The following is a 26,620-nucleotide window of genomic DNA, read 5'->3' as shown; positions in this document are numbered from 1 at the left end:
GGCCTTGATAATGTGGTGATGCCTATGTAAAAAAAAAAAAAAAAAAAACTTTCCAGATTTTCCAGATTTGATTATTGACACTATCTTATAACAGGAACCGCCATGTAAAATTTCAGGTAAATTCATTTTGAGTTATCAATGTTTCCATAGCATAACTTCGGCAAGACTTCCTATAATAAGTAAAGCCCAGATGAGACTTTGGTCTATTCTTACGTTGTTAGCCACAGGTGCGTAATTTCACAACTGATTTATGCTCATGTTAATTATGTTAATCTCACTTATTATCGGTTGTGATAAAGATTGAAACTTGAATCTCTAGATGACTTATTTAGAACTGATTGTTAATTAACGCCTTCGTCAATTTCGCCACAAAACAATAATACAACACATCTCATTTAGTTTTCTCTCTTAATAAAAAAAAAGTCAAATTAAAACGTCATTTTATTTGCTCATTCAAATATTAAATAATTAGCAAATATCTCCTTTGGTTATAACCTTGTGCCATATTAAGGTGCCTCGAAAATGACCGTATATCGATTGATTGGTGTGCTGGGTTGAAAGAAAACTCAAATCTGTTCGAATTGTTCATTAATGTTGGGAGGGTGTTTTTTTTTTGTTTGTTTTGTTTGTTTTTTTTAACATTTTCGATATTTCCGGACAGGTTACCGGTAGATAAGGAAATTCCTAACCGGTTTCCCGGCGAGATCCTAGCCTCAGATGAAATGGGCGGGGTTTCTTAGTTAGAGGCGGTGTGACTGTATGCTTAAATACACAGCCATTCATGTCACCCCGGGTTGAAAATAATGTGCTTACCGGCACATTCCGCGTGTTTTGGTTTTGTTTATTTTACCCTTAGCCATCCCCCTTATTTTATTAGGAAAAACATATTGCGAGAGAAAAAAAGTAAAAGTTTGTAAATAAAACACAAAAAGGAAAACGATACTTAAAATAAAGAAGAACGGGTGTTCTAAAGATACGTTCATTCAATCTACGCGTTTAGCAATAAAAATTATACATAATATTTAAGCTGAACGGGCCAACGAAACTGATACTATTTAAACCACGAATAAACTTACCTGACATACAGTAAATGGGTTTTGTTGGCGAGTTAGCGCATTTACTGACCCAAACGATTTCCGGTTTTGAAAATCCTCAGAAGTAAAACGGTGTTATTTAATAGGAAGGCCGTCTGATTTTTACAGAAATAATTAATACTGACAGTATATTTTTTTAACTTTAACTGTAAACGGATGACAATTAGGCCATGGCTATCCAACTAATCCAATGTTTTTATTTTTTTAAATAAATGTTTATTTACTTTAAGAATTTTTCACATATATTTTATTTTCAACAAATATTTTTATTTACAGATGTTAAATACGGTTAATATGAAACATGCTACAAAATTATATATATACACAGTACTATATGTGAATGACTATAATGCTCCTCATCTTGAGTTGAGCATATTGAGAAGTGATACACGAATTACCATTATCGTATAAAGCGATGCTCTTTGTGTAAACAAATCGAGCTTAGGTATTTCGGACGACGTCAAAACATCGTTTATTCACGATTCGCACAGCAGCCACCGATTATGGTTAGGAGCCTTGATTGTCGTACAGGCGGTCGGGTTTCAATCCTGGCTTGAGGTAGTTGACTGTCTAGTCGCACTGATTAGCTGTGAAACAGCGAGACAGTACTGTATGTGGATGACTATATATATATACACACACACACACATAGTGCGTGGTTCAGAGCTAAGGAATGAGGGTGAAGAAATGTATGTTTTGGTATCGATTCCAGCCGATGACGCCAAAGTCATATATAAATTTTGTAGTTTTGATCTCATTACTATATATTGGGTTCAATATAATAATCGATGAAGGTCACAATGAACACACTCTTGTTCGCTAGCGTTTCAGTCTTCACCGTCCGAACTTGTGCCACATCTTCCCACATTGAGAAGGAGGTAAATGCCTACTATTTAAAACATGTGCTACAAAAGAAATTTATGCAGATTTCGTACTTATCATTATAAGGTTAATTCTCTAATTATTATTATATTGTACCTAGTGTATAGTAGTGATTTCAAAATATGACTTCGATGGTATCAACTACGATCGAAACCAAAACATTCAGCTCTCTAGCGGTATTCACTACTATATAACCGAAATACATGGATATCAAAACTTTAAAAATTAATGCAGTTATCCGCATAAATGTATATTTGTGAATGCGTTGATGATAAAACTAAAGTCGACTTACACCTAAGTTCCAATTTTTATCAATTTAACCCCTTAGCAGCTATTTTTACCGGCTAAACACCAAATTGATTTTTTTCAACAGGTCAAAATCCCCTATATATCAAGTTGCAAGTATGAGACCAAAAATTATCAGAGGAGTTTGGTAGCGACCATTTCGACGCACACAGACAGGCAAGGCCACTTATATATATATATATATATATATATATATTCGGCTTACTTTTGATTATATATATACACACACACACACACATATATATATATATAGGGGGTGTACTATTAAATGAAAGATGAGGAATAAGTTATGCATAACTTTATTATATCATCAAAACAATAAGGAGGAAATTAAGAAAAAATTCTTTAAGCAATGGCATTTCGAAGCTAAAAGCATCTCATCAGAAGGATTCATGAACATTGAGTGTGAGAAGGAACCATCTTAAATGTTGTTCGTTAATGTATTAGGCGCAAATTTTATGTGATAAGTAAAGGTCATTTTACACCAGAAAAGGTTAAAAAAAAAAAAAAAAAAAACCTTTTAGTTAAGGTCAGTGTAATATCTATTCCGGTACTACATTTTATCTGTTTTGCCCTCGATAATCGAACGAGAAATTCTTCTAAATTTATTAAATTTTTTGTCCCAATTTCTGCTGCTTGCTTTTTCATATATTAAAAACTGACCATATATCTAACTCTCCTCCTGTCAGGGTGGTGAATCAAATTCGTATTCCTAAATAAACCTTTTAAACATTCATGACTTCTAACATTAAGCCTATTACTTCATCATATCTCATTCATTTGGACAACCGTGTCTGGAGAACATCATAACCTTACAAAAATCTCGGTTTTCTTGTGGGATGATCATTTCTAGTTAACTATTACGTGTAATCATATTCATGCAGATATTCTACATGATTTATGCTTACGTAATATTCGCGTAAAAACGTTATAGTAAACACAAACCTATTTATATATATATATAATAAATTCCACAGCCAAACAACGTCGCAGCCCACAAGAGCAATGACAGTCAAAGAACCGGAAGTCCAAGACTCGAGTTTCGCCCTCATTTGGGCTCATCAGTTAGACACATCCGAACTCAGGATTCGAAACCCGAGCCTTTTGCATGCAAGGCAAGCACTCTACTAAACTAACTGAGCTCAGGCATTAGCATAAAAAATACATCGTAAGCTAAACGTTTTGATTTCGATTCTCGGTGGTAGCGCACGAGTCACTTTTTTTTTAAAACTTTTAAATCATTACTATATATAGGGTCCAATATAATCTATATATTTATAAAAGTGAAATTGTCTGTGTATTTCTGTGTGTATATTTCCCTACAAAACTACTCTGTCAATTTTCAGTCTACAGAGTCGAGATTTGACATAAGAGGTATTGAGATTTGGGAAACTCTTTTTAATCGGTTTTCGGCAAGAAATTTGGCTGTCATGAGGTCAAAGTTCAACAATTTGTACCTTTGAAAACTCTACCAAACTCCTTCGCCAATTTTGTGTCTAAACACTTGAAATTTTAGATGTAGGTTACTTAGACATGGATCAAATTTTTAATTTGATTCGAGTCCAAAACAATAAATGTAAAGGGGTTAAAATTGGGTCAAAGTTAAAAGGAATTGACCTCTGCGGTATCTATCAAATTATTAAGCCAATTTTTGGTTTCCTTTTACATAAACTGTATTGACATAGGGCAACGTTTTTCATCGGTTTTTGTCCGAAAATTTGGCTGCTAAGTGGTCAAAATTCAAAATATATGACCTTTGCGGTCTCTAGCAAACTTTTCAGCCAATTTTGGGTCTAAACATTTGGAATTTTATATAAAGGTATTCAGACATACAGTAAGCTTTTTAATTAGTTCTGAGGCGAAATTTTGGCTGCCAAGAGGTCAAAGTTGAAAGGGATTACCTTTTCAGGCTCTACCAAACTCCTCCGCCAATTTTGTGTCTAAACACTAAATTTTAAATGTAGGGTACCTGGACATGAATCAAACTTTTTAATATATATATACACCCATGCACATAACGTTATCAACGGTACACAGGGTTCGAGTAAAGCCGGGCTGAACTGCTAGTATAATGATAAATACGAAATCTGTATTAATCAAAATATTATATTTAAGCATATTTTACGGGCAATGCCGGCCAGCCTGCTAGTATATATATATATATATATATATATATATATATATATATATATATATATATATATATATATATATACTAGCAGGCTGGCCGGCATTGCCCGTAATATATATATATATATATATATATATATATATATACATATATATATATATATATATATATATATATATATATATATATAATGTGTGTACATGTGTATGTACATACCAAACCGAATGTGAGATATTATAAAATTGTTTTACCACATTTAGACATAACTCCGCAGCTAACATAGATCACGAAAACCACAAACCTAATCATGGGAAAGCAATTATAACAACATATTCGGTTTAATATTCAATTTGCTTACTGGTTCCTCTTCATGGAATAGCATCGACCTAAAATGTAACTGAGGCCCAGGTTCGTCGTACTTTTATGACTAGGCTCATAGTTAAGAAGTATAGGTTCATCTCACGGTCATCAAGTCACAGAGTATATAAGTGACTCGAATCTCGAATTTGGGTGCGTTTTACTAAAGAATCCCAAAATCTATAACTTTAAAGTTGTGGCTTTGATAGTTTGTACGGTTTTATGTTTGTGGAATATATATATATATATATATATATATATATATATATATATATATATATATATATATATATATATATGGGCCGAATCTTCTAGAAAAATCTTATCCTGCCTTGACAGAGTTCAAAATAGACTTCATAGCCTGGAAGCTTTTTCTCTCCCCTGCAACTTCTTTCTCACAGAAGAGACGTTGCGAGCGTGTCTCTGCTTTGTCGTTATTTTCATTGCAATTGCTCGTCTGAGCTCCAATCTATGCTCCCCTCTCACCAAACATTAACGAGTAACACTTTTCTAGCTGAAAACACTATCGATAATGTGTATGTGCACGCGCGTGTGTACACCCCCCACACACACACGCGCGCGCACAAAAATCAGTCAGGGCTAGTGCCATCACCAGAGAGGGAGAGAAAGAGAGTGTAGTTTAGGAAAGTTTTACAGTTATCTATATATTAATACGATAGCGTGTGTGTTATTTTCTGTGTAACAGTTACATCAGGGTCGTTTAATTGCTATGTACTTCATTTCTTGTAATTAACAATTTTACCAAGAATTTTTCATAAGTTTTGGTTTCGGTTTCGATTATAGTTCATGGCACTCGAGTCATCTATTTTTTTATAAATAATTTTATCAAGAATTCCTCATAAGCTTTGGTTTCGGTGTCGATGATAGCTAATGGCACTGCCATAATCTCTTTTTTTTTTTTTAAATAATTTTATCAAGAATTCTTCATAAGTCTTGGTTTCGGTTTCGATTTTAGCTGATGGCACTTCAGTAATCAATTTTTTATAAATGATTTTATCAAGAATTCTTCATAAGTTTTGGTTTCGGTTTCGATTATAGCTGAAGAAACTAAAGTTATGTATATATATACATACACACACACACACACACTCACATATATATATATATATATATATATATATATATATATATATATATATATATATATATATATATATATATATATATATATATATATTTCAGAAGTTTGGGGTTTGGCTTTGATTCACGCTCATAAACCCAAGTCATATAGATATAGATTTGAAATCGCAACTTTATAATATATAAAAATCGATAGAACATTAACTCTATAATAATATATACGACATCTGCAAGAATTGAAATATCATATTTAAGCGTATTTTACGACCTGGCTACGCCGGGCGTCCCTGCTAGCTTGGATAAATACAGTTTTAACAAAATAGCTACAATAATATCAGATCGTCTCCATTTACGCTCAACATCTACAGAAGTCCAATATCAATATATTACATATGAATGAGTCCCCTGTGGAATTTCCACAGGTCCCTCTTGTTGTTGTTGTTGTTGTTGTTGCTGTTGTTATTATTATTATTATTATTATTATTATTATTATTATTATTATTATTATTATTATTATCTACATAAATTGTATGTGTCTATTTTCAGTATTTACTTCAGCGGTGCTCGATATATAATTAGAGCTAGATAGTAAGTTTTGAATATACAGTGATGATCATATTTATTGGCACGGTAAAATAAAAGTTAAATTTTGTCTAATAAATTCTAAAAAAAGGGATTATATTAAAGAAAATAACAAAGTATATTATGTATTTTTAACTGGCCTTTCCGATGCAGCAATCGGATTGTAGAAAAAATAAATAACAAAGGAACAACAAACATAATTGCAAAAAACCCTTGTTCAAAATTATTGGCACGGCTTTGTTTTTCTTTTAGTATCAGTATAATATCAATCAATTTCCGGTTTACGTGCTTTCTGAACTTTTTTATAGCCATATTATGCTTGTTTAACGCTAATTCAGTGAATAATTTTTTTCAGATAATTTTTAGATAGCGATTTATTTAAAATATTATAAGTGACTAAATTATAATTTTCAATCGCCATGGTTAAAACTAAGGAACACAGCGAAGACGCCAGGAAGCTTGTTGTAGCATGCCATACCAATGGGGAGGGCTATGATAAGATTTCAAAGAAGCTAAACCTTCCCAAATTCACTGTTAGAGCCATAATAAACAAGTTCAAATCGCAAGGCCACGTTATGAGTTTAGAGGGTAGAGGGAGAAAAAGGATTCTTTCCCCAAGAGATGAACGGAAAATTGTTCGACAAGTAAAACAAAACCCAAGGATCTCTGTTGGGGAGATTGTTGATGAACAGAGCACCTCTGGAGTGAATGTATCTCGACATACAGTTGGTAGAGTTTTGAAGAGAGCTGGTTTAAAAGCATGTCGTCCGAGAAAGACTCCCTTATTGAAGCCTATGCACCTGAAAGCGAGGCTAGCCTTTGCAAAACGTCATATTGATAAAGATGTTGCATTCTGGAAACGTGTTCTATGGACTGACGAAACGAAAATAGAGTTATTTGGCCATAATAAAGTGTCTTATATTTACAGAAAATCTGGCGAAGCTTTCCTGCCTAAGAACACCATACCCACAGTGAAGCACGGTGGAGGCAGTTTGATATTTTGGGGATCCTTTGCTGCCTCTGGACCAGGGCGACTTGTTAAGGTCACAGGTAGCATAAAAAAGGAAGATTATGTTAAAATATTGGATGAAAACCTGAAAGACTCTGCTAAAGAGCTCTCACTTGGTCGTCGTTGGTGGTTCATGCAAGATAATGACCCAAAGCATTCGGCTAAACTGACTAAGAAATGGCTTGAGGACAATCATATTAATGTTTTGGAATGGTCATCACAAAGCCCAGACCTTTATCCAATTGAAAATTTATGGAGAACATTAAAATTGAGGGTAATGCAAAGGAAGCCTAAGAATCTTATTCAATTGGAGGATTATTGTCAGGAAGAGTGGGCTAAAATTACTACTGAAGAGTGCAAAAACTTGGTTGTAAACTATGAAAAGCGACTGAGAAAGGTAATCAAGGCCAAAGGATATACAATTGATTATTAAATAAATCGTGCCAATAATTTTGAACAAGGGTTTTTTGCAATTATGTGTGTTGTTCCTTTGTTATTTATTTTTTCTAAAATCCGATTGCTGCATCGGAAAGGCCAGTTAAAAATACATAATATACTTTGTTATTTTCTTTAATTTAATCCCTTTTTTAGAATTTATTAGACAAAATTTAACTTTTATTTTACCGTGCCAATAAATATGATCATCACTGTATATATATATATATATATATATATATATATATATATATATATATATATATATATATATATATATGGCAATTAAATTAACAATTCTGTGTAGCTTAGCTGCCATATATGTTTTCAAAACTTACTAATATACTATTATATAACAGGAACTTAGTGTATATGTGTGTTAGTTCGTTCCTTATAGACTCCGAAACAGCAGAGCCTATTTTTATCCAATTTTACATAAACGTATTTTATTTATCTGGCAGTGTTTTTAGATGGGTTTTGTATCGTAATGTCTTCGATAATATCTATAATCGATAATCGAAAAAGTGGGATCTTATTGAAGCATGAACCCCTATCCTATCTGTTCTTTTTATTGGATTAAAACCTGTTAAATTGCACACATGTTACACAGATTCTCATTCATTGAAATGATTCTGCTGTTGGAATTGGTTTCCTCGATATCTTTCAATTCAGAAAGATTATTTCTTGAAAGATATCAAGTATTTGCAGGATATATTTCATGAAGGTTGCCAACATTCTAAGTGAAAGTGTTTCTATAAAGCAAACTGGATTCGAACGTGTCACATTCAGGTTGTCATTCCGTGTCGTTAACCACTTAGCTACAGTCAGATTCTCATAATTGGAGCTAATATATCTAGCCCCTCTTGCGAATGTTTTTAACTCCTTTAAAATGAAATATTTATAACGCCATTCCTGTACGCTCTGTTTTCAAACACCTTTGAATGCAGCAGTATATTTTGCTTGTTTCACCGTATTTGCTTTTTCCGTCAAAAGAATTTATTTCGTGCAGTTTGTTAATCGTAATGACAGTCGCATTAACATCGAGTTTCCTTTGGCACAGCGCAGTTGTTTGTTTTTTTTTTCTCTTCTGAGTCGTATACTTTTATTTTGGTATCTTTGTAAATACCAGTCTCTCTTTCGAAATGGGAATGTTGTCTAGAAGCGATTATTTGCAGGTCGATTATACAGATTAATTCCGCGTCTCGAGAGCGGGGTGGGAGCTTCGCACGTGCTGAACTAGGGAAAGCTGTGATGAATTAATAAGTGCTCAGTATGTATAATTGCGCTATCTCTGTCTATAGAAAATGGCATTACAAACATTTAATTGACTTTGAAATGATTTTGAACGATTTATCGGATATAAAAAAAAAAAGCTAGAAACGCCTGTTTCATAAAAATGTATGCACACATAGGATGGCAGTAATCATCTTGAAGTATAACAACGCATTAGAACTTTTGTGTTGACCTTCCATGGATTTGTATATCATTGTGTATCTTTGCGTATAATTCTGATACTATAGTGGACTTTCAAGCCACAAAGCATAAGGATTTCCACAAACAATTTTGTAATTTAAATTAACATCAAAGCCACCAACTTTTCTTGTTATATTGCACCCACTATCAGGACAGGTATTATGTCTCTCAAATCACAATGAACGTGAACGTTCGAAAACATAAACATCTAGTAAAATGTGGAAGTACTCCACATTTTACTACTGCAATCCTCCGTGTCTGAGACAACCATTCCACGATGCACCAAGGGGAGAATTATTGCTGGAATTAACGTTGGGCGCAACAATACACCAATATGTGTCTGATTGTTTATAAGCAAGATTTATTTAAAGGACAGTACAAAAACTTCGTATGCAGTAAATATGTATAAAATTATTTACTATAATAATTAAATTAAATGTTACTATTATTATAATAATTTAATTAAATGTAGGTATTTAATTATTATAGTGAATAAATATATACACTGTTCTTTTCTTGTATTTTAATTAAATTAGTAATTTTACTATCACATTAAAATACGCTCTGCTCTTTAGACTACTGTTCTAGCCCCCTTTAAATTATATATATATATATATATATATATATATATATATTATTTACTATAATAATAAAATACCTACAGACACTAGTGTTCCATCCTTTCGGGAATCATCAGTGCAGGGTATCACGATTAACACCATATATATATATATATATGTGTGTGTGTGTGTGTGTGTGTGTGTGTGTGTGTGTGTGTGTGTGTGTGTGTGTGTGTGTGTGTGTGTGTGTGTGTGAGAGAGAGAGAGAGAGAGAGAGAGAAAGAAAGATGTCACTACATCAGTTGCCCGACGTGCGCTATCTTCGTTTTGGGGGGAGCACGCATAAATACGTCTTTACTCATTCGAGTCTCGCCGATTAAGATCGAGGAAAATGCCTTCTGTTCAGTGTACCTCCTCCGACTTTCCAACTCCCAAACTTCCCTTTTTTTATATAACATTTATATACAAGTGTACCTTAATTCTCTTCTCAAATCAATTCTCTTTATAACAGAGAAATTTATCAACATGTTATTTTTGCTTTTCTAATTAAAACCTATTTAATCTGATATACTATCAATTTAAAATCTATTATGGGTATTGGTGCAACTTTTGAACCACGCAAAAACGGAACGTTTTTTACCTTAACTCTAAACTACCCCTACACTAATCCTAACGTAAAACTCAACTAACCGATATCTAATCCAAAATTTACCATAAGCTAACCCTAACCCTAACCCTAACCTAGCCGCTTTTTGCTTGATTCAAAAGTTGTATTAATACCTTATTGTTATGTTAACTTTGAGAGAAATTACGTTTCATGATGTTCCCTGATGTCTGGGTGACAACAAGTTTCCTCAAGTTTCAGATATTCACCTTTTTCGATCACCATTGCACATATTGTGTTATCGCAACAGCCGCTTACCATTACTCGCTGCAATGCTTATTGATCTTCTCTGGGGTTTAGGTCGCAATAATCCTCTACGAGATCCTAGTACGATTTGCACTTTTTCCAGTATATGTCTGGTTAATGCTCTCCGTTTCGCGGCTGTTTTGCATGATATCAGTCAGCGTTAGTGGCATCAGTTTAAGGGGAGTGGTGGTTTAGGAAATTTTGACAATTATTATTATTATTATTATTGAGTTTAACAGAAAAATCTTGTATAAGACTTTATGTTGAATACGATCCAATGAAGCATGCATTATACTGTTGCATTTTGTGTTCTGTTGATATTTTGTGTTCTCTCTTTCTTTCCATATATATATATATATACATATATATATATATATATATATATATATATATATATATGTGTATATATATATATATATATATATATATATATATACACACACAATAGAAATAAATACACAAAGGGAAGTATTTTCCTAAGATTAATGTACGCTTATTTATATTTACAGATAAGAATAGTGCTGAAATGACTTAGAGAACCTCATTAAAATTGCATCTAACAACACTGAAGCATGCCACGAACCAAAGGAGCATCAGACCTATCAGAATTTCTGCGAGGGCGAATTGTGGGTCAACATGAAGGGAGTTTTATTCAACACAAATTATCAGGAAATCTTTCAATACTCCTTTCTACTGTTAATAGAGTGATCTTACAATTCACAAGAGAGGATAAAGAGTGCACAAAATCTCAATCAGGTCGCCCCCGTGCCCTCTGAAAGAACCTTGCGTCTTGTGAAAAGAAATGTTGAAGAGGATGTTCGGTGCAAAGCTTCTGACATTGCAACACAAGCTAGTGTTAGTCCCAGAACAGCTGTCAGGTATCTTCACAAGCTGAGCTACTATGGTAGAGCTGCGAGAATCTGTTCTTCATCCTGCCAATATCAAACGCAGAAGAGATTGTGCTCGTGAGATGATGGAAAGACTTTTTGACCTTTTGGGTTAATATCATTCTTTCTGATGAGTCACGATTTGAATTATTTCCCGACAGTAAAAGAGTATGGGTATGGAGGCTCCCCCAGCAAGAGTTTGACTTAAAAAGATCGCAGTCAGCGCTGAGACCTGGGTGTTTCTCGGTTATGGTATAGGGTGCAATTTGGGGTGACGGTCGCTCAGACCTGGTGGAGTGCAAAGAAAACATAAATTCTGCTAAATATGTTTCAATATTATATGAAGGACTCTTACCAATATTCTGAAGCGGTAAAATGAACCAAGTTAACTCCTTATTTATGGAAGATGGATGTCCGTATGACTCTGTTAAGGCGATACAACATTGGTTGAACCAAAATAGGGTTAATAAACTGCCATGGCTAAGTCAGTTCTCGGATATGAACCCAATTGAAAACTTCTGTGGCATATTAGATCGAAACCTTCGCAAAAAGGAAAGGAAGTCATCTTCTAAGCCTGAACTTTTAGCATTATTGCATCAGACATGGCAAGAAATTCCTTAAGATGATATTAGTCAACTGACCAATGTCATGCCTAGATGGGTCCTAGCATTAAAACAGCGAAGGGAATATCAACCAAATATTAGTTATTAAATTTGTCACCATTTATTTTTGTGTTCTATAAATTATATGCTTATTGAAATAAACTTTTTATGTCTATTCTTTTTGTCATGTGTGTGTGTGTGTGTGTGTGTGTGTGTGTGTGTGTGTGTGTGTGTGTGCGATGTTCACAGACCTATTTTTCATACTTGCATATTTTATTTTTTCTATTTTTCATATCTTTTTACATCGATATTATTCTGTTTTTGTTTTTTTTTTTCTTCTTTCTCTTCGCAGAGTGGCACGCATATTCAAAAGATGGTTTGGATCGACCCAAAATCAATGTCAACTTATGATGTCGAAGCTGAGTGTAGAGTCACGACGCGTCCCCCGATGTAGATATTATTTCTGACCGCTCGTCGCAATCGACCTTTTTTATAGCGTCAATCTGAAACTCGACTTTCATCTTTTATTAGATATGAATTAGAACTATTCATCTTAATTTCTTTCTTTTTTTTTCTGAATTCATTTTGCAATGATGACCGACAAAGGGCTCTCCCAAACAAACCTTTCTTGTAGTCAACACTCGATGGCTACGGGACGAAGACGTGTCATACTTTCCATTTTACCTGATGGGTATACGATAAAATCATCACATGAGATCACTCGATGGAAACTATTAGGAAAAACTTCAGTGCGAAATATGACTGGTCGAAATCTTTCCAAACGAGTTATAGGCCATTCCTATTTGGGGAAATACAGTTTTGAGACATGCATGTGGCTATCTCTCTGTCTAATACTTTATCAAAGTTGTTTCGCCTGGGCAAATTGTACTTTTATGGACGGTCAGTGTACATATAATATTCGCCTGGCGACGCCCGGGGCAAATGCGGGTGACGTCGGTAGTGCCACTTGCAGCCCGGTTGCCACTCCAAAATCAACTGATGAAGTCAGTGGAACGCTGCAAAGTCAGAATGACTACGCTGCACAAATGACAAACATTGTCAAAGATTTCGATTACATGAAAGACGATCACGAGAAACGAATCAAAGAATTGGAGCATTACGTCCTTAAATTGCTGGGCCGTCTAAATGAGAAATCGGAGGTTCCTTTGGTCACTGCTACTAATATCCAAGCCAAACTTAAAGAATCCGGGTCCGAATCGGGAAATATCGTAAACCAGAACGAAGTATTTAATGGTGTTTCTTATGGCAACACAGACGACGACCGCTTAATAAAGAAACTACACAAAGAATTCACCACCCTGCGGTCAGCAAACAAAGAGAAATCCCACAAGCTGCGAATTGTAAACTTTCAATTAAACGAGACACGGCAGAAACTGATGGACACGCAGGACGCGCTGGTCAGCACCACGGAACAGCTGCTCAGTGCCGAGCAAACGTTGAACGTATTCCGTGATGACAAATATATTCTCCAGAACCGACTGAAAGACAAGTCGGAGAGACTGTTTAAGGCGGAGAAACGCTTAGCGATAGTTGAAAAAAGAAACAAAGAGATCGATGATCAGTTGTTGACTCTGATTCGATCTGAAAATAACATGAAAGAAGAATTGCATACGTTCAAATATCGATTTAACGATACGAAGAAACTGTTAGCGGAGTTGGAAAAGAAATACAATCGACTGTACAAACAGTTTAATCTAATCTCCGACGAGCTTGTCCTACGCGAAAAGGAATTAATGGTTTGCGTCAAAGGTAAGTGAATGTCTTTTTTTTTTTCGACGATTTCATTGTTTCTTAAACTTTGAAGTTTTTATTGGGAGTGGGGGTACTAATGAGCCACCACTTATCAAGACCAAAAGCCACGCGAAGATAAGGGTCAATGAGATGGATTGATTATCATTTGAATTTTGAAGAATATTTTGAGAAGATTGAAAATGAATAGAATTGACAAAATGTGATCACTTGTAAGGACGGTTTGTGATATTTGTTTTCATTGGATTAGGAGACAACCAAGTTGTAATGTGTCGGGAAGCTGTCCCGTGGCAATGTGTTGCACAGATGAGAAGTTCTGGGGACAAACCTCGTTGAACAGAACCATACGGAAACACATAAATGTCAGTTTAGGTTATCTGAAATGTCTACCATATGGAAATCCACCAGTGGAAATATTCAATGACAGTTGAAATCCAAGGTATAACATTTTCGTTTGTAATGTAGTATTTCCCTTCAGACAATTTTCTTACCTGTATGAAAATCAGATACGTCCTAACACGGAGTATTGCTGTCACATCATGGAAGGTGCCATTCAAATTAATGTTTCTTTCTTTGGCGCAATACAAAATCGACCGTTACCTAGTAGGGAGTTATTTCTGCTTTTCGTTACAGCACTTTCCTAAAAAAAACAAAAAAAAACAAGACATTGATAGTCTTTCTCTACTCTATCGCTATTTTCATGGTAGGTGCACGGCCGGGCACCAATCTCTGTATCCCCTGTAAAACATTCGCAATAAGAACTCGTCAATCTCCAACCACTGCAAGAACCTTCCATTCTCCATTTATGCTATTTCCAAGAAATACACCATCTGTACAACACGATGCCACGGGGCTGCTTGTTAGCTGACTACCACGTGATCGTTTTTAAGTTCAATGTTAACAAAGAATGTCGGAATAAACATCAACCGAAACATTGCGAGAATAACACTCGAGATGAGAACAATAGACCGAATAATCCCAATTATCGAAATAATCACAATTATTCAAATAATCAAAATTATCGAAATGATCCAAATTATCGAAATAATCCAAATTATCGAAATGGTTCAAATTATCGAAATAATCCAAATTATCGAAATAATTCAAATTATCCAAATCATCGAAATAATCCAAATTATCAATATAATCAAAATTATCGAAATAATCCCAATTATCAATGGTCATCAAAAAATATATATAGAAACATAATTAACAAATACTTGTTGAGCCATCCTCTTAAATAATCAAATTTTGCCCATTCCACCCATCGTTTATAATTCTCTCATTCGATTGTTCTTTATCGTATTGACAATTTCATTAACTTATATCCTCGAGTGGGCTCCAGGCCTTGACAAATTATATCGCATTCATATAGAAACTATTATTCTCTTTCAGTGTCTTTTATTTTAACATTTAATCTCAACTTTTAATGATAAGACGAATAAAACAAGAACAGGTATTCTTAAGATCCGTCCATCCAATCTGCATAGTTAGCAATGTAAATGCTCGATCGACGGACAGCACCTATTGTAGAGATGGACGGACGCATATACAAATATAATTCTGCGTAATATGCTGCTCTTCGGTGTATTGCCCTAAGTCAAATGAAGAAATCGACTCATTAATTGTAATAAAACGATTTATTATGATTTACTATGATTTCATTCATTCAAAAAATATTTTTAAGCATTGACTTTTCACCGAAACGAAACTTTATTTTCTTTCTTTCTTTTTTTTTCCATTCTGACAGCTAATAACGAATTACTACACTTTAATTAATTCGTAAATATGTTTTCCGCCTCAACTTCTGCTTCAATAATTCTTATTCAACATGCTCTATTGCTTCCCTTTTTCAACTGTCTCTGGGGTTGAAAGAGAGAGAAAAAAAGGAAAAAACTGTGTATAGTTTTTGGCTCCCTATTACTCACTTGTATCTTCTATTAACTTTAAATTGGGACCAAGAATATATCTTCTAGATTTTTTTTTTTTTACCTCTGGATCCTTTATTAAAAACCTCCCCCAACTATGCGTGCATATACTCCGACTGCAACTACAATGGCACATCCGCCCACTCGTCTAAGCCTTTGAGTTTTTTTTTGTTTTTGTTTTGTTTTTTGTTTTTTTGTTTTTTTTTTTGTGTTGTTTTTTTTTGTTTTTTGTTTTTGTTTTTTTAGACCACCCTGCTTCTTATATCCAGCTGTGCGGTGCGTTAGCATTTCCCTGATCTTTTTAATGGATGTAGTTTTATCTACCGGAGGCCATTTCTGTTCCGGTTTCGAAAACATGCAACACGTTCTCTCATGCCCATAATGGACAAATTTTGAGTATTTATGCCATATTGATCTCGGAGAAACACCCTACTTCGTTAAACAGTTTGTGGTTGTGTGGCCTTCATATCTGTCGGTCAAGCAGACTAGTTTATATCATTTGGGTGTGGATTTAAAGAAGCCATGATTCAAGAACCATTTTTTTTTCTATTGTGACCGGCCATCTTCTCTGAATTCTAAACAAAACTTTCATGCATATCAATCGTATATCTTTTCGCTTGGTTCCTTTCTTCTTCCATCTGTCCATCTCCTGAACTATCCTGTATAGGTTTCTCATCCTTTTATTCTATCCCAGAGATTCTCACTGGCCATAAAAAATTCTATGGTTTCCACGAACATAACTGGTCATCTCCCAATCATACCACTCATAATATCCTTATCTCTCAGGATATTTATAAATGTACTTGCAAAGTAGGCTTGAATTTTATCCCATTATCTGGTCGACTTATCTAAATAAAACAGAATTACTGGATCAACCATATTTTCCTCTAATTTGACATCTGTCTTATGTACTAATAATTTACTTATTGGTTCTATTGTAGTAATTTCTCATCTGGCATGCACTAGCGCAATTCGTCACTTATTTCTTGTAAATTTCGGGTTACCAACTAGAGTGTATCAATAAGTTTAGATATCGATTCTGATATCCCAATCGAAAAATAATCAGAAGAGTTTCTCTGTCACTCAGTCCGTGTTGCAACAGTTTTTTTTTTTTTTTACGGCAGAAAACAACCTTTATAATCTTGCTCGGTTTCCCTTATGTATTGGGAGTTTAAGATCTTCCATTACGCTCTTAAATTCCCACCCATATTCATCTCTTCTTTCTTGGTAATTTTTGGAGTTTCGGGGGTATGTGCGGACTATGCTAGTCAAATAATGATGAAAATAAAACTAATTATTATCGATTGCTAAAAATAATAAAAAGAAGAAAACAATTTATAAATAAACACTTGTTAGATGCGATATGAAATAAGGAATCCGCTAAAGGTGTTCCTACCTGGATATCGCTTACTTCTCTCGGTGTGGTAGATTCTACAGTCTTAGAATCGATAGTCAATTGACCAAAGTCTGTTGTTCTTATTACTTTGTTATTTTCCTTTATTGTTGCTTTGCTTTGTTTTACTTCTTCTCTTCGGATTTGTTGTATGTTCTTCGACTGATCTTTGTCTTGTATAATTGGTAATATTCCGAATAATTAGATTCCATAAAAATGGTCAAGAAAATCACGTAGAAATGATGTTACAAACAAATGGCAAACCCATCCTACAGTCATTTGTTCAAGACAGGCATTTTTACTAACAGAAGGTTCTAATAACGTATAAACGTGTTCCTCTTTTTTTTTTCAGCTCTCCTGCACATTGGCTCAGTTTAAAATTACGAAACTGTGGCATAGTTAATTGTTAATAACACTACATTTCCCCCATTATTTGGACGAAAACTTCTTGTTCTAGCATCACAAAATCTTGTACGGAAATTGTGCATTGGCTTTGTACAGCACACGCATAACGCTAAGGTTCATAGACTTCAATCGAATTATTTTACGACAGTTGTTAATAACATTGCATTACCCTCTTATTTGCTATGCTTAGATGCTGGAAGGTATCCTACTCAAATGGCTTATTTTCTTGGTTTCCCTCTTTTCCCGACTATACTAACATGCAGAAATCTAAATGTAATTTGAACAACCATCTTCCAGTCCAAACTGTTCACCCAGGTTTCCTCCTATAAATATGTTCCTTATCACAGTAGCTCCTTGCGCTTCAGTGGCAATACGCATTGTTTGTAGTGAATAAAAGTAAAAAAAATTAATAATTAATAATTGATTATAATTTGACCAAATTATTTTGTATTTTACCTGAATATCGGACAACGAGACGCGATAGATAATATGATTATTTTGGGTGTTAGCATTTAAAATTTGTATTAACTGGTTACATTCGACAGAGAGAGAGAGAGAGAGAGAGAGAGAGAGAGAGAAAGAGAGATAGTGTGTGTGTGTGTGTGTGTGTGTGTGTGTGTGTGTGTGTGTGTGTGTGTGTGTGTGTGTGTGTGTGTGTGTTTCCTCCTGTCTTCAATGCGTAGGAGAATAACTGACTGGCTTCTTCAGTCCGTTTCATATCATAAAGACATTTTGTAAACAAGATTCCTTCTTTTGATAACCCAGCACGCAGGTTACATTTCTTTCTTTAATAAACTAAAAAGAAGACATGATATGTTCATTATCTGATAAATATATTCACCAGCTGCAAACTCCGACATTTCTTTCCGCTACAACAACAACAACAACAACAACAACAACAATAATAATAATAATAATAATAATAACAATAATAATAATAATAATAAATACTTCTATATTTTTTGTATGTTTTGATATTCAGATCAAAAAAACATTTTTTTTCTATTTATTTAAAAAGAAAATACAACTTTATTATATAATATGAATAGCCTAAATCTAAATCTAAATCTAACAAAGATTCTTTCATAGAACTGTCCACCTATGGAACACTGTTCCACTGGCCTGCTTCCCAGTCGATTACAACATGGTGGCCTTCAAATCCAATGTAAACAAGTTCTTGTTGAACCATCCCCATTAAATAACCAAAATTTTACACAATCTGCACCATTAACAACAATTACACTACCAATTTACATTCATTAACCCTTATCCTCGAGTGGCCTTCGGGCTTTGATAAGTGGTGATTCCTTTGTAAAAAAAAAAAAAAAAATATGAGTCGTGGAATTTCATTCATCTGCAAAAGATCTAGCTAATTTACATATTCTTTTAAACATTCATTTTAATTAATTCCCTAATAAGTTTTTTTGGTTTTCTTATGGGATTATCATCTTCAGTTAACTATTACGTGTAATTAAATCCATGCAGATATTATAAACACAGACCTCTTTATATATATATATATATATATATATATATATATATATATATATATATATATATATATATATATATATATATATATATATATATATATGTATTCGTACATATATTTGTTTTTAAAAAAATTTGTCTACCAAACTTCTGTCAGTTTTGGATCTACAAACATGAAACTTAATATATAGGGTATTCGAATCCATGCGAAACTTTATATTTGGGTTTTAGCTGCCGGGATAAATCGGTGCAAAAGTGTGAAAATTTTAAAAATGGAATTTTCCAGGTGGAGATCGAACGATGGCATTACGAATATACATGTGTAACATATAGCTATTGGTTCATGTTTCAATTTTTAGCCTTGCAGCAACCCTCTTTTCATAGCTTAGGCATTAACGTCAAAGGTAAAAGTAAATCATAAGCTAAGCGCTTTGGTTTCGATTCTCGGTGGTGGCGCACGAATCATTTTTTTTTACTTTTTAAATCATTACTATATATTGGGTCCAGTATAATATAATAATAAATACGAAATCTGCATTAATCAAAATATTATATTTAAGCGTATTTTATGACCGGGCGATGTCAGGCGGACTGCTACTATTACTACTAATAATGATGTTTTTCATAGGGGAGGGTGGCTGATTTGAAATCTGGTAAAAACCTTTTAATTCATCTATATAATAAAAGTAAACATACGTGTGCACGTATGTAAATTTGAATTTATGAGAGAAGAAGAAGAAGAAGAAGAAGAAGAAGAAGAAGAAGAAGAAGAAGAAGAAGAAGAAGAAGAAATAGAAATAAAAATGAAAGAAAAGTATAATCAGGTATGCAAATTTAAATTTTATGAGAAATAAAGATTCTTAATCACAATAATATCTAATAATAATAAAAAGAAAAAAGAAATTTGTTATACCTTAATATAGATACAAAATAGTTTATTATTAGTAGCAGCAGAAGTAGTAGTAATAGTAGTAGTAGCAGCAGTAGTAATGGGAAAATGGGACGAAAGGACAGTGTTCAGTCATTTTTCTTATCGATTAGTTATGTCTTTTTATCTATTAATTTTGTCTTCTATTCTTATCGATTTGTTTCATTTCAATGATTTCAAGCAATGAATAGGAATTAAATTGCGAAGTGATAACGAGCAGTCCGTTAATAGTTGCCTGATAGTTGTAAAATAAAAATAAAAATTTCATTTTTTAAATAAGCAGACATTTTCTATTTCTTACCAATAACTCGTCATTGTTAGTGGAGAAATACTTTTTGTTAATACAAAACATTCCATCTATTAGGTTGACAAGAAGGTTCTTGCGGAATTTTTAATTTTGACTTCAAATGATGTATTTTCAAATAAGTTTTCGTTATAATACTTCTACTTTATATATCATTTTAAAGAATATTTTTCGCTCTATCTAATTTAAATTGCAGTCGTTTTAAAACAATTATGTGTTCTTTCCAATGTTTTGAATGTTGAATACAAGATGGAAAAAAGAAGCAAATTCGCACAATTTTCTTATTCCAGTTCAAGCTAGGCCGAAAAGCTGTTGAAACAGCTCGCGATATCAACGAAGTGTTCGGCTAAGAAACCACTACTGAACGCACAGCACAATGGCGCCTTAAGAAATTTTGTGGCGGCGACAAGAGTCTTCAAGATGATCAGCGTGGTAGTCGGCCATCGGATGTTGACAACGATCGATTAAGAGCCTTAATCGAAGCTAATCCGCGCACAACTGTTCGAGAACTTGATTCTAAATCAGACGTAACGTATACGACGATTTTCAACCACTTGAAAGAGATTGGATATAAAAAACTAGATAAATGATTGCCTCACGAATTCAACGACAACTAAAAGAAACGCCGTTATGAAGGATCATCTTCCCTTCTTTTACGCAACAAGAACAACCCATTTCTCGACCGGGTTGTGACTTGTGATGAAAAGTGGGTTATTTTATGACAACCGGCGACGCTCAGTGGTTAGACGCTGACGAAGCTCTACGACACTTCCCGAAGCTAGAGTTGTATCAAAAGAAAGTCATTTTGACTGTTTAGTGGTCTGCGACCCGTCTCATCAATTACAGTTTTTTGACTGCAGGCGAAACAATTACAGAGGATATATTTTAAATGTATATACACATACGTTGTCATGTCGAAGGAAAACGTTGCAAAGAAAGAGCGCATCTTTCCATCCATCTCAAGAAACTGATACAACTTCCAATATACGTAAGCGAATAGTGCAACGGTTAGAGGCTCCGACTGTCGTTTGGGCCGTCGGGTTTCGATCCTGGCTTGAGGTAGTTGCTTGTCTAGCCGCACTGATGAGCTATGAAACAGTACTGTATGTGGATGATTATAATGTTCCTCAAGCCAGGATGACTATAATGCTCCCTTTCTTGGGTTCAGCATATTGGGAAGTGATATACAAATTACCGTTAGTGTATTAAGTGACGCTCTTTGTGTAAACAAATTGAGCTAAGGTATTTGAACAATGTCGAAACATTGTTAATTCACTGCCCGCATAACAGCAGCCGAATAGTGCAACGGTTAGAGGCTCCAACTGCCGTTTGTCGTATGTATATATATATATATATATATATATATATATATATATATATATATATATAATCAAACATATTTGATGCAAATAAAATTCAGACTATTGTTGCCTTGTTTAACAAGTTTCAATCATGAACTCCCAACATATTTTGTTTTTTTATCGCTGTTTAACCTGAATACGACATGCAAAATTGCCAATAATTTTGATACACCTTCTCTTGGAACTGCTCTGGTGTGGGCTATGATGACCCTCTTCAGTTCAAAAATAGTCTGGGTTGTTTTTATTGGTATTATCTTACTCCAAAAATAAAACTCTGCGGATTAAGATTCAGTGAGCGTGCATCCCATGAGCGTGCATCAGTATTAGACTTCCTACTGGTGAAATGATCACCGAAATTCCCCTGAATGTCATTGAATGGCGAGAAAACAAAACCCGTTAGCGATTCACAACCAAAATTTAGTAAATGACTCAGGCATAGACTGAAGTTTATTTGTATTAAAATATGGTTGGATTGCAGAAAGTATTGTGGATTTTTTTTTTTTAATTTTTTTTACATTTTTTCATTCAAGCAAGTGTACTGCAACTTCGAATTTGGGCTACTATTTGAGATCATATCTAACAAGGACTCTGGAGATTTGAGCAGAGATAGTAAAGGATTACATTTAAACTTAAATCAGGGAATAGCAAACAAGACGGGAATTCCAAAGTCTAGCAGCCCGAGGGAAGAAACTATTAGAGTGGAAAGCTTTTCGGTATCTACGGACCTCAACAGTTAAAGTGTAATATTGCTGCTTGTCAGATTAGTCAGGAGTATGTGCACTGAGGGGGCACAAGTACTAGGAGTTCATAAGAGCAAATTCTGTTAAAGTACTAGTAAAACATGCACAGATACAACATCGTGGCGACGGAAACGAGGTTGAAACTTTATCGATAATGCGAGACCTATTAGATTTTAGATTTTTGAACCGTGTCTAAAAGGGTGGGGGGATTAGTGGTAAATGAAACCGCCCAGATGTAGCAACAATACTCCATGCATGAGCGAATGGTGGCTTTGTAGAGGTATATGATAAGTAGTTATCACACTGTATTTCTGTATGCACGGGCATTGGCCACCATCATGTTTGTAAATGTAAGCGGAAGTTTGGCTATTCGCGATTTTCTTTGTAAATTATTAATAGTGGTTTATAACTACTAGTGTTAAGTGTTGCGACATTATGTTGAACAAAGATGGCGGTGAAGAATCAGTGCAGTTCCTATCTTGAGTGTTAAGTAATTCCTAGTAATAAAGATGGCGACGAAGAATCAAATACAGGTTCGTGACAGAGACGATGGCGAATAGATTGAATCCAAAATTCGACAACTTTTTATAGTAACTTTGGAAGCTTCTGATTGGTTGGTTATTATAACTTGTGGTTATAAAAAGGATCGTCGAAATCATTGGTGGCACACCCATTAGAAATCAAAAAACATTTTAACAATTAGACTATTCTACTCATTATTGTAGTAGATGGTGTTAATTCAAAGTTTTTCATTTCTACCAGATCAATTGCGCCTCCCAACCTTTTGACTAGGACAAAGGATTTTGATTATCTATATTATTCGGATTACGGTTTTCATCTTAAGTGTTATTCTCGCTTGGCTTTCATAGTACAAGTAAATAGAGACTAGTTGCTCTACCAAGGCTTAACGGTTTCTTCTACTCCACACCGTATGCCGAGTTCCTAATTTTCACCGATAAGCACTTGATTAAGATATAGGTAAAAAATAGTCACTATTAATAACTGAGATAGCCTTTAGTAAAATGTCGCCGCCTCTTCTTCGCATATGTACTAGCCCACCCGGGAGAAAGACATCCGGAGACATCGCCACACCTTGACCTACGAAAAATAAAGAAGCGAACAGTATGCAGAACCCACCCATCCACAACTAGGTATATAAAAATATCGCTGAAAAATTGTATTGTGTATTTATCTAATGAAAGTTAACCGGAGAGTTGAAATAAATATGTGCATCTCTCTATCTTTCGCTCTCGTCGTGTGATTCGCGGGTATGAAAAGTTGTTCACAGCCTCATCAGCTTTCAATCTAGGAAGGCAAATTTTATCGTGTGGTTTATCAAGTTCAACTATCAGAGATTCCGTGACCTGATTCATTTCTTGAACTCGAGACACGATGCGAAACTTTCCTCTCTCTCTCTCTCTCTCTCTCTCTCTCTCTCTCTCTCTCTCTCTCTCTCTCTCTCTCTCTCTCTCTCTCTCTCTAGTTCTTTCTCTCTTCTCCGTATCTCCTTCTCTGTCTCTCTTTCTGTTACTCTGTTTTATCTCTGTATGTATGTATCTCTCTCTCTTTCTCTTTCTCTCTCTTTTCTCTTCTCCGCTGTCCTTCTCTCTTCGCCTCTCTTTCTTTCTCTCTTTCTTCCTACCTCCCTCTCTCATATCACAAAATATATCTAGAGAGGATCGATTTTTCTAAGGATGTAACTTTGTACGTTCGTTAATCAGAATTTGCAAAAAGACACAGACAGATTGACCTACATTTCGTACGGCATGACCACAACGGTCAATAGGATCAATCTAACGAAACACGAAACAAGGTTTTCCATACGAATATTTTGTCTAGATTCTTCAGCGTTTAATTATATTGTTTTCAACATATCCTTCCATTTTTTACCGATACTATTCTTCATAAATATCGCAACTGTATAAAAATGCATCAAATATTACTAAAAAAAAAAATAATAATAATAAAGTTTGGATATTTAGAGAGTCACCGGTTTTTTTAATAGTTTCTGATTCTAATTTGGACGAAGTATTTTGGAATGAGCCAATTTAAGAGAAATATTTTCAGTGAAAAATGTTTTAGGTTTATAATTAAATGTGAAAAAAAAACGAGAGATAAACAAATCAAATGATGATTTCAGAAGCATACATTCACAAAAGATATTTTTTATATGTTGCAAATGTAAAATTACAACAATAAGAAAACTATAGAATATTCAATAATATTTTAGAATCCGTGTAAAACCAGGAGGATTCTTTAGCTGAGATACCGAAGTCAGAGTCGATAATCAAAGGCAGTGCGTTACACTAGTCTGAAAATCGTAATCAAAACTTCTCCACCGAATTATACAAATCATATTTTATTAAAAGTTGTGAAGAGCCAATGTTCATTATTTTTATTATATTAGAAGGAAAGGTCAGTGAGGGTGGTTGGAAATATTTCAATGAGCAATTTATACAAATTGACAGACGATAATGAGTCAATGAGTAGTGTATCTATGTGTTCGCTAATGTTTGTGCGATTTGGGGCATTGCAGTTGGTTCAAGGCCCAACGTTCAATTGAAGTATCATCTGCCTTTTTAAAGGAGCCCTTATTCTCGAGTGGTATGTGGGCCTTGATAAGTGGTGACTCATATGTAAAAAAAAAAGTGTGGTCCCTAAAAAGCCACTTTGAATAAATTTAGAAAAGCCACTGAGTAGTCCAAAATATAATTATTTGTATTTTTATTAATTTAGGCCTAAGCGAATTCGGTTGCGCAGAAACAAGTTTAAGCATTTGAATTTTGGACAGCGAAGGGTAAAATTTGGTGCTACAGACCTCTCTTGCATATGATTAATTAGGTGTATTCGCTAGGTATTTTTAGCTGCTGTTTTAGTGCGTGTGATTACTAAAATAATTAAAATCTTCCTAAGGTTCTATTTTCTTTTCATGTCGTATATTATTTCGAATCGAGCGTAATAGACTAAGCTTCTTAAATGGAACGCATCTGAAATGAAATAGTGCTATTTAATCTGTGCGTGTCGCGATGAAAACGATATTTCAAACTTAAACATGGCCGGCTTACAAGCAGATAGACGTAGCCCTTACAGAGATTTGTGGACATATCTAAAAATACTACCTCTATCACTATATCTACTATAATATAAAGGTCAACGTGTGTGTGTGTGTGAGAGAGAGAGAGTTCCTTATAGGTTCCGAAACGGCTCAGCCTATCTTTTGCAAATTTCACACAAAGCTAATTTATATGTCTGGCAGTGTTCTTAGATGTGTTTTGTACAAAATTTCATCCGATAAGTTTCGAAAATAAAAAAAAATCCAATCTTAAACATAGCTTTTCTCTCTTATTGATAAAAAAGAATTTTTACAGGTGAACATTTTACGTAACATCGGCAGAGGGGAATAATAAAATTTCAGCAAATCATTTCTTCTTAAATAATAATAAAAAAAATTATTGTAATCTGAGAATATAGCTTAGTGGTAGCGCATTCGACTACAGATAGAATAATTCCCTGTTCAAATCTCACCATTTTTTTTTTCATTAATGAGTTCAATTTACGATAGAAGAATAAGTGCCATTTTAAATCCCAGCAACTCATTTCTTCGTTTGCATATTTAATAACTAAACATTAATCAGAAGTGACTTTTCCATAGCATTCATCGTTAAACCCAAGTATCAGCTGACGTGATATTATAAACAAACACAGAGTTTGATGAACGACGTTATCATTATTATTCATTATTTTTATTTTTAATTGCAAATTAGTTCACTAGGTGAATTATTCCTCGCAATATATAATAATCGGTAGAAGATTGCAACTCATTTCTTCGTTTGCATATTTAAAAACTAAACATTAATCAGAAGTTACTTTTCTATAGCATTCATCGTTAAACCCAATATATAATAACCAGTAGACGATTGATTCTATAATATTACATACGTAATCTGCATAAATTAAAATATCATATTTAA

General features: G+C 34.1%; 1 protein-coding gene across 1 annotated transcript in view; it reads left to right on the top strand.

Annotated features, from left to right (window-relative positions):
• Window positions 1-26,620, top strand: part of LOC145283688 (uncharacterized) — a 224,633-nt gene that overhangs the window by 32,672 nt on the left and 165,341 nt on the right. Inside the window, exon 2 of the mRNA XM_080132714.1 lies at window positions 12,682-14,099. Within this exon, the coding sequence (XP_079988840.1) occupies window positions 12,920-14,099 (1,180 nt within the window). The 5' untranslated portion in view covers window positions 12,682-12,919. The remainder of the gene's footprint in view (window positions 1-12,681; window positions 14,100-26,620) is intronic.

This window comes from Euprymna scolopes, chromosome 8, assembly GCF_053919585.1.
Source record: "Euprymna scolopes isolate OS-2025 chromosome 8, ASM5391958v1, whole genome shotgun sequence".
NCBI classification, from domain to species: Eukaryota; Metazoa; Mollusca; class Cephalopoda; order Sepiida; family Sepiolidae; genus Euprymna; species Euprymna scolopes.
The sequence above is the reverse complement of the archived record's forward strand: the minus strand, read 5'-3'. Positions and strand labels throughout refer to the sequence as shown.